This window comes from Triplophysa rosa, linkage group LG8 (assembly GCF_024868665.1).
Source record: "Triplophysa rosa linkage group LG8, Trosa_1v2, whole genome shotgun sequence".
Taxonomy (NCBI): domain Eukaryota; kingdom Metazoa; phylum Chordata; class Actinopteri; order Cypriniformes; family Nemacheilidae; genus Triplophysa; species Triplophysa rosa.
Genome location: NC_079897.1, coordinates 11479252 through 11495504, shown reverse-complemented (window position 1 = coordinate 11495504; position 16253 = coordinate 11479252). Strand labels below are relative to the sequence as shown.

The following is a 16253-nucleotide window of genomic DNA, read 5'->3' as shown; positions in this document are numbered from 1 at the left end:
ACCTCTCCCCCTCCACACTGGGAATGTATTTAGCCGCTACGGCCGCTCATCATGACCCAAGTGCTGGGTAGCCTCTGGGACAGCACGGCCTGGTCATTAGGTTCCTAAGGGGCGCGAGAGGGTGACCACCTTTCCGCGCTCCGTACCCTCTTGCGACCTAGGTGGCGGGCCCCAAGAGGCCCCGCCCCCTTTGAGCCTCTCGGGATTGCTGCTCTTTCTCAGTCTTGATAAAGACGGTTTTCTGCATGGCGCTCACCTCCAAGAGGGTAGGGGATCTGCAAGCACCCTCCATGTCCACAGATTGCCTAGAACTCGGGGCCGGGATTCTCACGTTATCTTGAGACCCCGCCCCGGCTACGTGCCCAAGGTTCCCACCACTCTCCCGAGAGACCAGGTGGTGAACCTGCAGGCGCTCCCCACTGGGGAGGAAGACCCAACCTATCCGTGTTGTGTCCAGTACGCGCACGGCGCCTCTACTTGGACCGCACGCAGAGCCCAGAAGCTCTGAGCAGCTCTTTGTCTGTTTCGGAGGTCAGCAAAAGGGAGGGCTGTCTCCAAACAGAGGCTGGCGCACTGGATCAGGGATGCCCTCGTTAGGGCATACCGATCTCTATTCGTCCCTGCCCGTGGGGGTGAGGCACACCCCTCATGGGCACTGGCTCAGGGCGCCTCTCTGGCAGACATCTGCAGAGCTGCGGGTTGGGCTATGCCTAGCAACTCCGTGAGGTTCTAATACCTACGCGCGGAACCGGTGTCAGCCCGCATCTTGGCAAGGTGTGGGACCAGCAGCCGGAGGATGCTTTAGGCTCCTCAGACCAAAGGTGAATGAATGAGCACGCCGGCTTCCCTCTTATACCCGGACATCCGGGGAAGAGCCCGGCATGCAAATTTCATTCGCCAATTTTCATTGGCCTTTTCTAAATACTCAGAAGATGATAGGTTCTCAAGACAAACCCCATTCTGTCGGTTCGACACAACGTCTCGTTCCCTCCATCAGGGAACCGAGGTTACATCCGTAACCAAGACGTTTTGTATGTTATATTGCATTTCTGTTAATAGATCATACAAAACATCCCTCACTGGACCTTTAACGTAGCCTATTATTTACACTCCTCACGTACTAAGCTGCATTTTTTTTGCCTGCAGGGGGTACGCTATTACGTCGTGTGCAGAGTGATGTTAACATTTAAGCTAGATGGTGAGAGAAAATGGCACTAACAAAGAGTCTAAAGAGGAAAGTTGACAGCGAAAATAGGGCATACAAAGAGGAATGGAAAGACATCTAAGCATTCATCCTACCTAGTTTTGTAAATGCAAAGCCGGTGTGTCTTCTCTGCAATTAAGTTGTCGCTGTTTGCAAAGAATATAATATTAGACGGCACTACGAGACGAAGCATGGCACCTTAAAAAAAAAGGAAGCTGAATTTGCTTTGTTATTGTTCACGTGTTGGTGCTGAGCAGAGCATGTGAGCGAAGCGGAGCGGTGTGTGTTTATATTCGCTCAATGACTGTGCGCTTCGCTCCGCTCACATTACACTCATGCTCACCGGTAAACCAAATCCCGCTCAGATCCCGCTCTGACATAAAATGTGTCTAGTAAGCCTAATTGTTTTCAGTTTATAATAAACTTCTTGAATAAATGTCTCAGTTTAAGTAGTAGGCTGAAAAAGAACAGTTATGTTTCAGTCCGACATTCTGTGACTGCAGCCAATATTTTTAGTCATTTTTTATTTAAAGAGTACCTAAAATAACTGTATAATAACTGATAAAGTAAATTTGATTTTCGTTATTTTGATTCCGTGAACATATAGCTGCCATAGTGCAACATTCAAAATAAACGCACAAAAGATAAAATGCACTATGAATACCTTTATTATTACCGGGGTTTATAAAAGAAACAGGCTCTAAAGAAAAATAGACCAAAACAAGGGGAAAAGCGGTCTTAAAACGTCAAACCTCAAACATAACAGCATTTTCGTCTTTGAAGGCTGCATGCGTCCTACGGAGATCACATTTGTCGGCTTCGGCCGCATATGACATCGATGTTTATTCAAGTTTTATTTCAGAAAAGCAACAGTTACATTGGGTAAGTGACACAATGTCTTCTTAAGAGAAATAAATATAAATGTTATAATGTTTTTTTTAACTGAAATGAGCCTGTATCAAACCTCTTGTCGCCCACGCACCTCCGCAAATGGAAGAGGCGTTTGTAGTTGATGCGGATGCCGTTGTGCTATAATTCAGGCATCATGCTCATGTGGTGTACATGGGACAATAATCCAGCAGCAAAAAAGTAAATCACCAAGAGGGCTGAGCGAGCGACTCTGAGCATGTTGAGCGAGCGGAGCGGAAATTTAAGAGAGGCGCTCTCCGCTCCGCGAGAAATATTAACGCTGAACTCTCTCTCCACTTCGTTCACATCCTCTGGTGCTGAGGCCCCGCGTTATAAGCAAACGTTTCAATGCTCCCCATATTTCATGATGGCTATTTTAGAAGTGTGCCTAATGATCGACAAACTCCTTAGAATATCTTTCAGAACTTTTCAAATTTAAAGTTCTCAATTCATTAAAGTATTTTTATTTTTAAGGCAAATTCACTAAAGACGTGATTGTGACAGATCTATTTCAGAACCAGCTGTGGGCAAAATAATCAAAATAATGCTGCTGGCGCAGGCCAGATATTATTGCTGGCAGGCCAGTTTTGGCCAGCGGGCCACCTGTTGCGGACCCCTGGTCTACAGCTTCTGACTCACAGCCTGTGTCACGATATCTTCAGACGAGGATTGACGACGTACAAACAAATTGCCAATAACACAAGCTTTAATCTTCTTTTGGGTACATAATCCACAGGTACAATTTAAATCCAAATTCAGAAAACACGAAAAAATCATGACTTCCAGCTAACAAAAGGGTAACATGAGATACCATCAAGTAAACAGTAGAACCGACAATGAACAGAGACAAAGGCGAAACTTAAATAGTGTCCAAATAATGAGTCCAATAGAAAACAGGTGCAGATGAAATCAACAATGACAGGTGTGGGTGCAAAGGATCATGGGAATTGGAGTCCGATAGGGAACGTACAGGCGGAGAGTGTTACAGTACTCCCCCCCTCTCCAGGCGCGTCCTCGCGCCGTAACAAAAGGAGGGGGTTCAGGAGGTGGACGAGGGGTGGACAAGGGTCAGGCACTAGGGCAAGGTAGACCATGTGGCCAAAGTGGAGGAGGCCGAGGAGGAGGCCGAGAGCCAATGGAACAGGGTGACGACGAGGATGCAGCGGACCCACGTGGAACCGAAGTCGCACTTGATTGAGGCGGAGACTGAGACCTGGGAGTCCGCGGCAAGACAGGAGCGACTGATGACCAAGGAGTAGCTGACGGGAGGGAGAAGGCCAACAGAGCCGACGGGGCGCAGCAGGAGGAGCAGAGTCCTGAGGTGAAGACGGCACGCTGACCGACCCAGGCGGCTCCGGAGGGAGGAAGGAGCCCGGCCGAGCCAGTGGACGACCAGGCGACAATGGAGATGAGGGAGCATGCGGCTGAGGGGACGCCACGGGTTCGATGGGCCGAGCTGGAGTCTGGGGCTCAGAGGCAAGAGGCGACGACGAGGGTTCCTGCAGTCGCGATGGTGCTGATGACAGGCAGCCCCGTGGTAGCACAACAGCACCGATGGTGCATGGAGAGTGAGCAACGGGGCTGACAGGAAGCAGTGGCAGCGGAGACAGACTAGACGGAGGAGAAAGAGGGAAGGTGGGTGGGAATTCTGAGCAGGAGTCCTCGGGGTAGCAGGGGATGATGTCCGCCCAGACACAGGCGGCCGCCAATGCCATCACTGCCACTGCAGTGGTATCCGGAGCAGGCTCTGAGGAGGTAGAGGGAAATATAGAGGGGAATTTGGGGAACACTGGGGCAGGATCCAGAGGCACCAACTCTGGGCGGGATCCAGGGGCACACATTCTGGAACGGGATCCAAGGGTACTAACTCAGGAGCGGGATCCAAGGAAACGAGCTCTGGAACGGGATCTAGGGGCACACATTCTGGAACGGGATCCAGGGGCACACATTCTGGAACGGGAACGAAGGAGTACACATTCTGGAACGGGATCCAGGGGTACACATTCTGGAACGGGATCCAGGGGCCACATTCTGGAATGGGATCCAAGGGGACTAACTCAGGGGCGGGATCCAGGGAAACGAGCTCTGGAACGGGAACTAGGGGCACACATTCTGGAACGGGATCTAGGGGCACACATTCTGGAATGGGAACCAAGGGGTAAACATTCTGGAACGGAATCCAGGGGCACACATTCTGGGACGGAATCCAAGGGGACTAACTCAGGGGCGGGATCCAGGGAAACAAGCTCTGGAACGAGATCTGTGGGGGTCCAGAACAGGGGGTCGAATTCCCAGAATAGCTGCTGTGCCAGGGGAAGCTCGAGAAGAACAACTCCAGTAGGCTCCGGCTGGTGTCGTGGCGGGAGGTTTTGGCCCTTTTGGCCTTCCATACCTCGACCGCGACTAACGGCAGACTCCGGGAAGTGACGAGATGCTGGTTTAGGAGGTCCATAACAAGCACGCCGTTTCCTGTGGCGGGGGGACCTTCTAGAGGAGCGTAAGGTTGTGGAGGTCTGAGGTGCGCCAACCACGCGAGACGGAATGAGCCCCCCATTTAAAGCCGGGACCGGATGATTACTGTCCTCGCTCTCATCACTTTCCCCGATGCAGAATTCACACCCCGCTCCCTGGAGGACTCTGTTAATAAAGTCATCCGGGGGGTATTCATCCGCATCGGGAAGCATAAGGAGAGCGAGTAGCTCGTCATCCAGTCCTGTCAGAAAGAAATGGTTAAGCTCAGGGTCGCTCCAACTCACCAGCTGGCACGCCTCAAAGAATTCCTCCGCATACCTCTCCAGAGACCTCCCATCCTGACCAAGCTGCAGAAGCTGGGTCTCTGGAGAGGTAATATCCCAGTCCGGATCCGGTAGACACATGTACTCTACATCGTCTTCTTTTTTGGGTCGGTTCTTCTGTCATAATATCTTCAGATGGTGATTGACGACGTACACACAAATTGCCAATAACTCAGGCTTTAATCTTCTTTCGGGTAGATAATCCACAGGTACAATTTAAATCCATCTTAAATTCTGAAAACACGAAAAAATCATGACTTCCAGCTAACAAAAGGGTAACATCAGATACCATCAAATAAACAGTGGAACCAACAATGAACAGAGACAAAGGCGAAACTTAAATAGTGTGTAAATAATGAGTCCAATAGAAAACAGGTGCAGATGAAATCAACAATGACAGGTGTGGGTGCAAAGGATCGTGGGAATTGGAGTCCTATAGGGAACATGCAGGTGGAGAGTGTTACAGCCTGTATGTTTTCATTATTTATTAAATAATTTGCTATGGACTAGTCAAACGTGAGTTTTGTTTTCTTTCCTACGATGGCAAATGCATGAATTGTATTTGTTCCTCTAACTATTCTTCCCAGCGGTGCGACGCAACACAAAAATAGAAGTCATTGTATTCAGTAATTATGTCCTCGCTGAATGCAACAAATGTCTCGTTTATAATATGTTTTATTGTCTTTTTCATGTCGAGACATGACGTCACAGGCCGCTCAGAAAGTTACATATAGTAAACTAATTGTTAAACCTTAAAGTTTCTTCAAATAAAACCTTACCGATCTGTTACGTTCTGCTGAAGTCGCACTGGCAAAGTTGATCGATCCAGTGGCATGTCCACAGGGGTGGCAGCTGATCCCCAAAAATGAGCTTTGCCACCTCAGTTGCCACCCCAACGCTAACCATACAGTCACGACTTGGGTACTAATGTAATGTACAAACTATTTTTGGATTAGGTTTACGGAGAGTGTCACTTGCTCAAAATCGCAAATTGCTAATATTCTGATCAGTGGCGTTGCTAGGCCCTTTTTAGGTGGTCTTTAGCCACCCTAAAGTTCTAGCTTAGCCCCCTAAAAATTAATTATGTAATTTGTACAGGAATTTGAGATCACTTTATAGTCCTCTTTAAAACTCTTATTATGAAAACGGCGGCAGGCTGCGTTATTTAGCACATTCTTCAGTTCACAGCGGCACAGAGTGGAGTGAACGTCACAAGCAGAGGATAAAGGTGTAGCATTAACATTACATCTGCATCTTTGCCATTCTTTGTTATAAATGCAGCCTACATAATATGATACGGGAGCGATACAAGACCCTTTCCCATCCACTGTAAAAAGTTTTGCCTGCGTTCACCCCTTCGTCACACTGTTAACTAGCCCATATTCTTTCTTAATTATTTATACAGTATTATGTATACAGTATGTGGTGCTTAGAGAGTGGCTATAAATATACATATATAAATATATATATATACAGTATATATATATATCTCCTCATTGTAGGCTGAGCCCCCCTAATATTGAAAACCTGGAATCGCCCCTGATTCTGATAGAGACGCTTGTCTGTAGGCACTTGAGCAGCCTGGTCACAGCGTGTATCCTCAGGAAAGAGCGGCAGTAGGCTATAACTGCAGTGTAGTCGAAATAAAAACGCGCTTCTCCAGAGACATGTAAGTGAGACTGTAAATATCCATGCATCAAATACCAAAGCAATAGTAGCAGTAAACCCTATTTACCGTTACAATAAAAGCTTTTGGGCCAGTGGACTGTGGTTGATCTGTGATCCGTATGGAATGTGCCCCACGGTTCAGATGCTTGTAACCCGCGGATTAACTAAAGTTTATCTGTCATAGAGTGAAAGACAGTTTTAAATGCAATCTCTTTTCCTCTCTCTACTTCGGCGAGTTCAGTATGAAAGCACATTATCGCATATAGCCTTTTTCTTTATTTAAATCACTGCGTGAGGCAAAGTGTAAAGTTAAAGTACTAGTGTTGTGTAGTTTTAAAACTGTTAGCCGCTAATTTGACACACAAATGACGCCACAAAGTGTCTGTACTAGCCGTACAAAATAAAACTATCACATGCGTTTAAAATAAATAAAGTGTGCACTTTCTAGCACAGCAAGTCACAGCAGTATGTGTGCTAGAAAGTGAAGACTACACCTGTCTGATCTCGAGAGATCCATGCACGTTTGCACGTTTGTGTACATTCATACTTATTATTTATACATATAGTGTCTGTTTTTACACAAATGATGTAGCTTGGACGATAAATAATAATTTTCTATCAGGATTTCAGGTCACATTCACTTTAGAAAACTGTTTAAACAACTATGATCAGCAATGAACTAGTCATATCAAGTTTCTGCAGTTGCCTTTTAGAAACAACAATATGAAATATATAAATTAATTAAATATAATGAATTAATTAAAGTTTGGATTGAATTATGATGGGAAACAGATCTGAGAGAAGGATTATAATGTATAATTTCACATAGTCTATGACTTGTTTACTGGAGAGTTTTTATGGCACTATTTTGTGACCTTTGTAAAACTGCTTTGAAAGTCCTCTAAGGGGAGCATACCTGTTTTCCTAAAACTATTTATGTGAATACTACTTATTCCTTTAAGAAAGAAGTCATCATCATAAACATCATCACCTAAACCCTCTGCATTTTTGAAGTAGGCAAAAACATTGCAAAAGTTAAATTAAAAGATGTTCCCCTTTTTGCTGATCAAAAAAATTTTTTTGAACCAGACTACAATAGGGATCAATAATTAGGAATCTATAAAATTCCTTTTCCTGAAAAACAACTGCGAAAATAAAGATTTATATGTTTAGGTATTGCCACCCCTCATTGTGCTCTTGTCCCCCTTTGCCACCCCATGTATAAAACATAACACGCCTCTGGATCGATTATCTTAGTCATCTGCATTTTCTGGATCATATTTGACGATGACATGATCACCTGTCAATATACTTTGGAAGCTGGTGGTCTTCATTTCCGCCACATGCTTGAGGTTTTCGGCCAATCACAAGGCACTGGGTAGATGGCCAATCAGAGCACACCGCACTTTTCAGAACGATTTAGAAAGGCGGGGCAGAGAGTAGCAACAGTAATGTACGGTATGTGAAAAAGTATGTTTTTTTTTTACCATAAACCGCATAAACACAATGTATTACACCAAATACACACAATAATGTTCATTTTAGCAAGGTCATATGACCCCTTTAAACAGTTCAACTGCTGGATGCTGACATGTGTAACTATAAAGATGCCAAACCGTAACTATAAAATGAACGCGCATACAGGGCTGTATGGGACATTTGAAATTGTTCCATTGAAATTACTAAAATAAGGGATTCTTTATGCATGTCATATTTTTACATTATGCTTTTGATACACCTTATTGGTTTGTAAATACATTATTAATACTCTGTATTTTGGGAATAGGGTTTATAAAAATAATGATATTGACTACTTACCCCAGCTTCTGTAGTTGACAGTGTGGATTTATTAGTCCAGACAAGAGTAAGTTCACTCCAGACTTGTTGAGTTTATTGTTGTTCAGAATCAGTTCTCTCAGAGTTGAGTTCACTATCTGGAGAGATGAGGCCACTCTCTCACATGACTCATATGAGAGATTACAGCAATCCAACCTGCACAGAAAATAACTAAATCATTTTAACTAAATTTTCTATTTTAACTATTTTTCAACTAAATACTTAGTCACTAGTTATTTTTCAATAATCTCTAAAAGAAGAATCTCACGTTGAAACAAATGCCTTATATAGGTTTTAGTTAAAAAGAACTGGTACTTTGGGTCCAAGTCGGTATCTAAAAATAAACAAGTTGGCGGTACCAGATTTTCATAAGACCCGGTACCACCGACGTGCTAGGTCAACCGGGAACTAATGCGTTGTCTGACAGGTTGATGTCACTCGGAAACTTATTGATATACGCAATAAGATGCAATAAGGAAACATCTTGATTTATTAAAGGAGTTCAAGTTTCAAATTCTGTCAGAGGTTGCATTATGAAAGTTGTAGTATATTATGTAGTTCAATTTAAGATTAAAATAAACACCTATGTTTATGTGTTCATTTGTCAGAGTTAATCCAGTCAAATGTCCTTAACCGATAGATGCATGTCTAGCAATGTTGTTAAAGTCATTTTGTCAGAAAAATATTTATATTCTTGGCTGGATAACTCTAGCAGCTTTAAAAATCAATATACATGTTGTAAAAAATGTATATGTAGTACAAAAGCATAGATTTGTTTTCATATTGCATATGTATGTATGTTCAGTCAGTTGCCTTACTGAAGTTTACTCTATTTGTCTTTTACACTAGCAGACTGAGGAGGATGACACTGAAGAGGATGACATCAGCATGAAAAATCCCATCAAACACACACACACACGCACGCACGCACGCGCACACACACACAATGATGACTAAGGTTTTTAGTAACAATTAACTTGTATACTTCATATGTACAAAATGGCATTGCTTTTTATACTGAGCTTTAGTAATAAACCTTTCGTGTTGTTCAATTAGACTAATTCAGTATGATATTGTGTTTTTCTTTGGTACCAAAATTGGTACAGAGAACCATGAAATTTTATTGGTATTGGTACCGAATTTCTACAAAAATTTTGGTACCGTGACAACACTAATACTGTAGGCTCTTGAAGAGTCTTCACAGAAAATACAATTCTAGATGTGTTCAATGTACAGCAGTTCCATTTCTGGTGTCCCTGCACATATCATGAAGAAGTTACCAAGTTTACTGACATATACCGTCTGTTTGGTCGTATAACATTGAACTTAAAACACTGGATATAAATTCACATAAAAAGGTCAGTAAATTATACCAATACATATCATGGGAGCATTTTAACAATGGGCATTGTTACATTAACTGTTGTGCTACATTCTTTCATTAAAATGTAACCAGGAACTGATAGGTAACTGACCTGGCTATTGTGCAGATCTTGAGTACTGGCAGCAGTCTGAGCTGGTTTGCTGTTGATGTGTGAAACTTCTTCATGTCAAACTCCTCTAACTCCTCTCCAGATGTGAGTAAGACATAAGCCAGTGCGGACCACTGCTCTGAGTCCAGCTCACTCCCTAAGAGTGTTCCTGATTTCATTGCAGACTGAACTGATCTCACAAGAGAGCTGTCGTTCAGTTCATTTAAACAATGAAATATATTGATGATTCTCTCTGGTGCTGCTTCCTGTTTGATCTTCTCTTGTAAATAGTCTATCATGTTTTTATTTGCGCAGGATTCAGATAAACCACCTTTCCTGAAAGCTTGCAGGAGAGTGTGGTTGGGTTCAACTGAAAGACCCATAAAGAAGCGCAAGAAGAGATCAAGGTGTCCATTTTCTCTTTTTAAAGCTGTGTTTACTGCACTCTGATGAACAGCTGAAAGACTTGACTTGGGTCTGTTTTGGACAAGTATATTTTTACCATCATTAACACATGCAAAGTGAGCATAAAGTGCTGCAAGATATTCCTGAAGGATCAGATGCACAAAGCTGTAGATCTTTTCTCTATACAAGCCCAACTCCTCTCTGAAAATCTCTGTGCACATTGAGTACTGTGAAACTTTACTGACATCAATGCCACAGTTTTTCAGGTCATCTTCAGTGAATGTACTACTCTCCTTCTGCAGCTGTTGGAAAGCCAGTTCTCCCAGTTTCAGAATCAATGTTGTGTCTGATTCAGAGAGTTTCTTTGGGTTTTCTGTGTTGGTTCCATTGAACTTCTTATGCTTGAGACTGATCTGAATGAGAAGGAAGTGAGTGAACATCTCCGTCAGAGTTTTGGGTTTTTCATCAGAGTTTCCATTACTCAACATGTTTTCAAGCACAGTGGCTGAAATCCAGCAGAATATCGGCATGTGGCACATGATGTAAAGACTTCGACATGATTTGATGTGAGTAATGATTTCATTCGCCTGTTTCTGGTCTTTGATTTTCTTTCTGAAATATTCTTCTTTCTGATGGTCATTGAACCCACGAATCTCTGTAACTCGATGGATGCACTCAGGAGGAATCCGATTGGCTGATGATGGTCTTGTGGTTATCCAGAGAAGAGCAGAAGGAAGAAGATTCCCCTTGATCAGGTTTGTAAGCAACACATCAACAGATGTTTCTTCATTTATATCAGAGCAGTGATCATTGTTATAGAAATCAAGCGGATACTGACAGACGTCTAATCCATCAAGAATAAAGAGCACCTTTAGTTTAAAAAGATTTGCTTCTTTCAGCTCAGGAGCATATTGATGAATGAGTTGTTGGAGACTACAGTTGCCCTTTTTCTGCTTGAGGTCCCGAAATGGTAGATGGATGATGACTTTGATATCTTTGTTTGCTCTTCCATCCGCCCAGTCTAACATGAACTTCCGCACCGACACATTCTTTCCAATTCCAACAATCCCCATTGTCAAAACGGTTCTGACTGTCCTTTTTTGTCCCGGCAGTGTCTTGAAGATGTCGTTACACGCCTGTGGAGTTTCTGGTGTAGTTCTTCTTTGTGAAATCACCTCATTCCTTAACACCTCATGCTCCGTATTTATCTGTCCACTTGCACCCTTAGTAATGTAAAGGTCTGTGTAGATCTCATTTAACAAACTTTGCTTAGCATGAGATGAATTTCCTTCATTTATCTGCTGACATTTGTGCTTCAGGTTTGCTTTATTGGCTTCTGTGATTTTTTGAAGAGGATTAACTAAATAAAAGTAGATATGTAGATGGAGTGAATAATTTTGAACCCCATGGGATGGAATTAATGAATAAATGAAAAAATAAAAGTAACAGCCATACCGTTTTGTAGAAAGTAAAATGTGATCCTCCACGCTCCCTCTCCTCCAAAGCTCTCCACTAATTTCTCTGCAACACCAGTGACAGTAAGCTCCTCTGGATGACTACCCAAACATTTTGGGTAATGCTCACTTAGGTCTGTTTTAAAGGTTTTGAAGTCCTCTGTACGCATGTTGGCCACAATATGAAGGAGCTGAGATTGACTGTCTGGTACGTTAGATAACTGTCAAAAAAAAAAATACATATATCATAATCCATGGGTCTTCAACAATGGGTCCGCTAATTACTGTTTACTCACAGGCAACTTTTTATTAAAAAATGTAAAGCATGGGTACAGAAATATTACAACCAATGTTCTCTTTAAGCTGCGCACGTGCGCGGCCGGGCAAACTCATTGAAGCTCCTGTGCATTGCAATTTTAACCTGCATGCGGACAAAAACATTCCATTCAGGCAGCAGAAGCATGCAATAGAAGAAACGTTACATCTGCATCATAAAAAAACCCCGGTAGGGTTAGAATCAGTGCATTCTCTGTCTCCCTTCCGATAAGTTCAGTGTAAGCATTAAAGGAGTCACATGCAAATAAAGTGCATTCTCGTATATTTCTGAACTTCTGTTCAAATTTGTTAAAGCTGTAAAGCGCTAATTTGACAGGCAAATGACACCACACCGCTTCTGCATTGTAAACTCGGACAAAACTATACGTGTTTAAAATCAATGAAACGCGCACCCTGTTCTGATGGTGCACGTCAAACAAGTTGCCCCCAAATTAACGCGGACTCGTTGCATGTTGCTCTAATCAGTCTGATATGATGCTCTGCAGAAAAAACTTGTGAATTTTCATGTAACAGCCACGACGATGCTGATCCACGAGAAGGACAACGGAGCTCAGAATTATAAAATAGTGGTGTGTTCTGCAACACACAGAGAAGCGGAAAAAAAGAAGAGAAAAAAAAGAATTACACTAAACGGCCTGCTTTTACAACAGAATGCATAACATCTGCTCTGATTTCTTTCGCATCCAGAGACAACCTCTACCTTCACAATAGTCTTTGTGCCATTAACCAAGGTCAGTCATCTCATTGAAGCCTTAATAAAAGCTAAGGTTCAGGACAAGTAAATGTTTAATTCTCCATCTCACAGTAAAATTAAAATGTATGATGCTGCAAATCCCATAAAATAATCAAACAATCTATATTAACCATACAAATAAAACACAGAAAAGTATGTATGTGCAACAATAACATGCATAATAGTGCTAATGTAATGTCTTAACATAATATTGCTGTGACAATAGGGTTGTTTCTATTTAAATAGCTCCGTTTACACATTTAGTATAAGGGGGTACCTTCTCCATGCATTTCTCATCTAAGGGGTCCTTGCCCCGAAAAACGTTGAAGACCCCTGTCATAATCCAATAATAGATTGGGATATATCCACAATATATCCCGTTCTGAGCTCCAAGGGCTTTGTTTTAAAATATATCACAATATCGTTAAATGAACAAAGATATTTCAATGAAAACTCACCAAACTGTAGCATTTGCTATGGTCACCATGCTCTTGCACTGCAGAGGAACTACTGTTAAGAAAGGTTGAAAGTGTTGTATTCACTTTAATGGGAATGTGTAGAATACAGTTTAAAAAGTGTGGAATACATAATGCAATTATTGCAGTAGTGCATTATGTGAAAATAGACTGGTGGAGAATGGCAGCTAAAGCAGCACAGTAAAAAATAAAATTGTTTGATTAAACCAGACCTTTCTGTCGTTGCTTCATTACTGAAGTTGAGTGGTTGAGGAATTGACTTGCTACTCTTCAGTGAAAGATGTGATGATGTAGACGGGTCTGGTCTCTTCTGTTTAGATCTAGTAAAACAGATATGAAAAAAATATTTACAGATATAAACTACTTTTAAGTGAACTCTTCCGTGCTGCAATATGTTGTACTGTAGCTATGCGAACAAACAGGCATGCAATTATATAATTAATTTTAATCAAAGCAAACATTCACATAATTAATTGACAGTAACATGTACAGTAATTGATCAAAATTCTATGCAAAGCCTGACATTTTTAATGTCCCCTAATGGTAAAAATCAGGTTTTTAATGTTTTTTATGTCTATGTGGTCTTTTTAATCTTATGCCTTAAGATTTCGATATGCTTTAAGTTCATGTGCAAATTCATCTTTCAAAATCATTGCTTCTATTTTCTCCATAAAACTGCAAAATATATCTGAAAAACAAACCACCCCGGTTTTCTACATCACAAAGTTGACGGAGTGGGTCAGGTAGTTTGAGCCATAGATTTGTATGCATGCTGCATAGATTCAGTGCAAAAATGATCGTGACACTGCTGCTTCAGATCAGTTGTTACACGCGAATACTGCTTTTGTACAATGCCAAGTAATTCTTTCATACAGACAGTAGGCTATTCAAGTTGCTGTGTGAACAGGACATATGCACCACTAAAGCGCAGCTGATGTGTGTGAAACCAGCCTTTGCTGCGATGTGTCTGGAACTGTCAATTGTGGCGTTAAATGTGGCATCTAGTATCGGTGAAACGTTTTTGAACATTTCAGTGAAATCAAATGTTTCTCATTATCTTATGTTTGATCTTAAAGGTGTATGCTTAAATGTATTTGAAATTGGTTTCATAGACAAAAAAAGTAATTTTGGAAACATAAATGTTTTTTCTTTCAAAACTAACATTTTATTTAATGACAAATGTTTTTGAAATTGATGACTTATAATGAATAATGAAGAAAGAACATTTAACAAAAGCTCAGAATAGATGAAAACTCCTTTAATGTTGTTTAAAAAGTGTTACACGTTTTTTGTAGTTGCAACACAATTCTGATATATTTGCAATATACTTTGTTCTATTTAATCATTGTAGTCTTATTTTAAATCGTGGAAAATATGAATAAGTAAATGAGTAGGTGTTAAAAAACTTTTGATCAGCAGTCTGTCCTTGCGTTTGAGTGGAAGTGGGATCTAATTAGGCAAGGTGTCAAGTTACATTCAAGCTATTTTAGGGAATAAAGAAATTATCCCAGGAAATATGTTTTGCATATGCTATTTTAATGAACAAAGATGAGTTTTAAGTATAGAATTATTGACTACAGGGGGATTTTAATGTATATACTTCTCCGTTTCTTACAGTTTGAAGTGAATGCCCTCAGCTGGACTGCTTTTAGATCCGTAACTTTCTTCAGAAGAACTCATTATCAAGATTTTAATTCCTGCGAAGATACAAATTGCATTTTAAAGAGACAAAATCGATTGTTTATAGCTGAAACAAAAAAATATCAAGTGGTGCTGCTGATTAGCCTACAGGCTATATAGGCTATAAGTTCACAATGCACTTTAAAACGTCTGTGACTGCCTGTTAATATAGGCTACTAAAGAAGTCTTAATCATAATCAGTTTCTAAAACGCTAAACACACACATACATAGGCTATAATATAAATAAAACGATTGTAAATAATAAAATAGATTACACTTACCGAACAATTGAGCGCTTTGGTGAGGATTCTTTCGCTTTCACTTCACAGAAAACTTGTTGTAAGTTGGTGATTGGTTACTTGAGTTCCGTGTTTATTTTTAAATAACCGGCACGACGTCGTGACTAGCCCATCAGAAACAAGTATTCCAGAGCGCAATGTAATAAAAACTAACTACGTCTAAAGTAAATAAAAGTGGACCAACCTACCAGATCAGTCAACAAGGTCTCAGTCAGGGCCGTGCACATGCAGACATTTGGAGGGGCAGTGGCCGAAACAAAAAAGGCACTATGGTTGGGGCAGGAGAATTCAGCACACACTCTTAGAAATGTTTTCCTACTTATCTTAATCTATATTTGATGTTGTACTATGTTAAGGTAAAACTCCTTTAAAACATTTATAGTAGCCAATTATCACAATAATGGTGATTTGTTGAAATTTTTCAACATTATCTACGAGTGCAAAAGTGATATTTACATTTATGCATTTGGCAGACGCTTAACATGACTTAGATTGCATTATATTATTCATTTGTTTCTGAGTATGTGCAATCCCTTGGATCTAACACATGACATTGGCGTTGCTAGTGGCATTATCTCCACTGAGTTACAGGAAATATTGATGCATTAAAATTAACAAATGATTTAATGGTTTTCACATGCTCTCCTATCTGTGCTACTAATAATATGGTCTTAATAAAATGTTATTTATAGGATATATGTTAAAGATTACTGGTTTCAAGTAAGAAAATAGATAATGGGAAATGTACTGCACAGGAGTTACAGTGTGACATACTGTCAGCTTTGTGAAGGCATTTACTAGGTGTGCCAATAACTGGTGTTATTTAGCCTATATCAGATCGATACAACAATTTAAATTTGACAAGAATTCTCATTGTCTTATGAGAACATGGATATTTTGTATTTTGTTTGTGTTAGCAGTTAGCACCAATAAAACCAGGAGCAAAACTTTACCAAGAAAAATACAAACTATCAAATTATTAATT

At 41.0% G+C, this 16253-nt stretch overlaps 1 protein-coding gene across 3 annotated transcripts; it reads right to left on the bottom strand.

The window, feature by feature from the left end:
* Positions 1–921: 921 nt before the first annotated feature.
* On the bottom strand, positions 922–15313 carry LOC130558609 (NLR family CARD domain-containing protein 3-like). Of its 3 annotated transcripts, none has more exons than XM_057341121.1 (8): positions 15251–15313; positions 14904–14985; positions 13501–13608; positions 13271–13319; positions 11745–11964; positions 9888–11649; positions 8395–8568; positions 922–3860 (listed from the first exon to the last, which is right to left on the bottom strand). In XM_057341121.1, the coding sequence occupies exons 2-8, from the start codon at positions 14966–14968 to the stop codon at positions 3725–3727; spliced, it is 2514 nt and encodes an 837-aa protein (XP_057197104.1). In that variant the 5' UTR covers positions 14969–14985; positions 15251–15313; the 3' UTR covers positions 922–3724. The 3 variants fall into 3 exon arrangements, with proteins under 3 accessions (XP_057197104.1, XP_057197103.1, XP_057197105.1); XM_057341120.1 differs by having other exon boundaries at positions 923–3860; positions 13271–13322; XM_057341122.1 differs by lacking the exon at positions 922–3860 and adding an exon at positions 5028–5142 and having other exon boundaries at positions 13271–13322.
* Between the last annotated feature and the right edge of the window lie 940 nt (positions 15314–16253).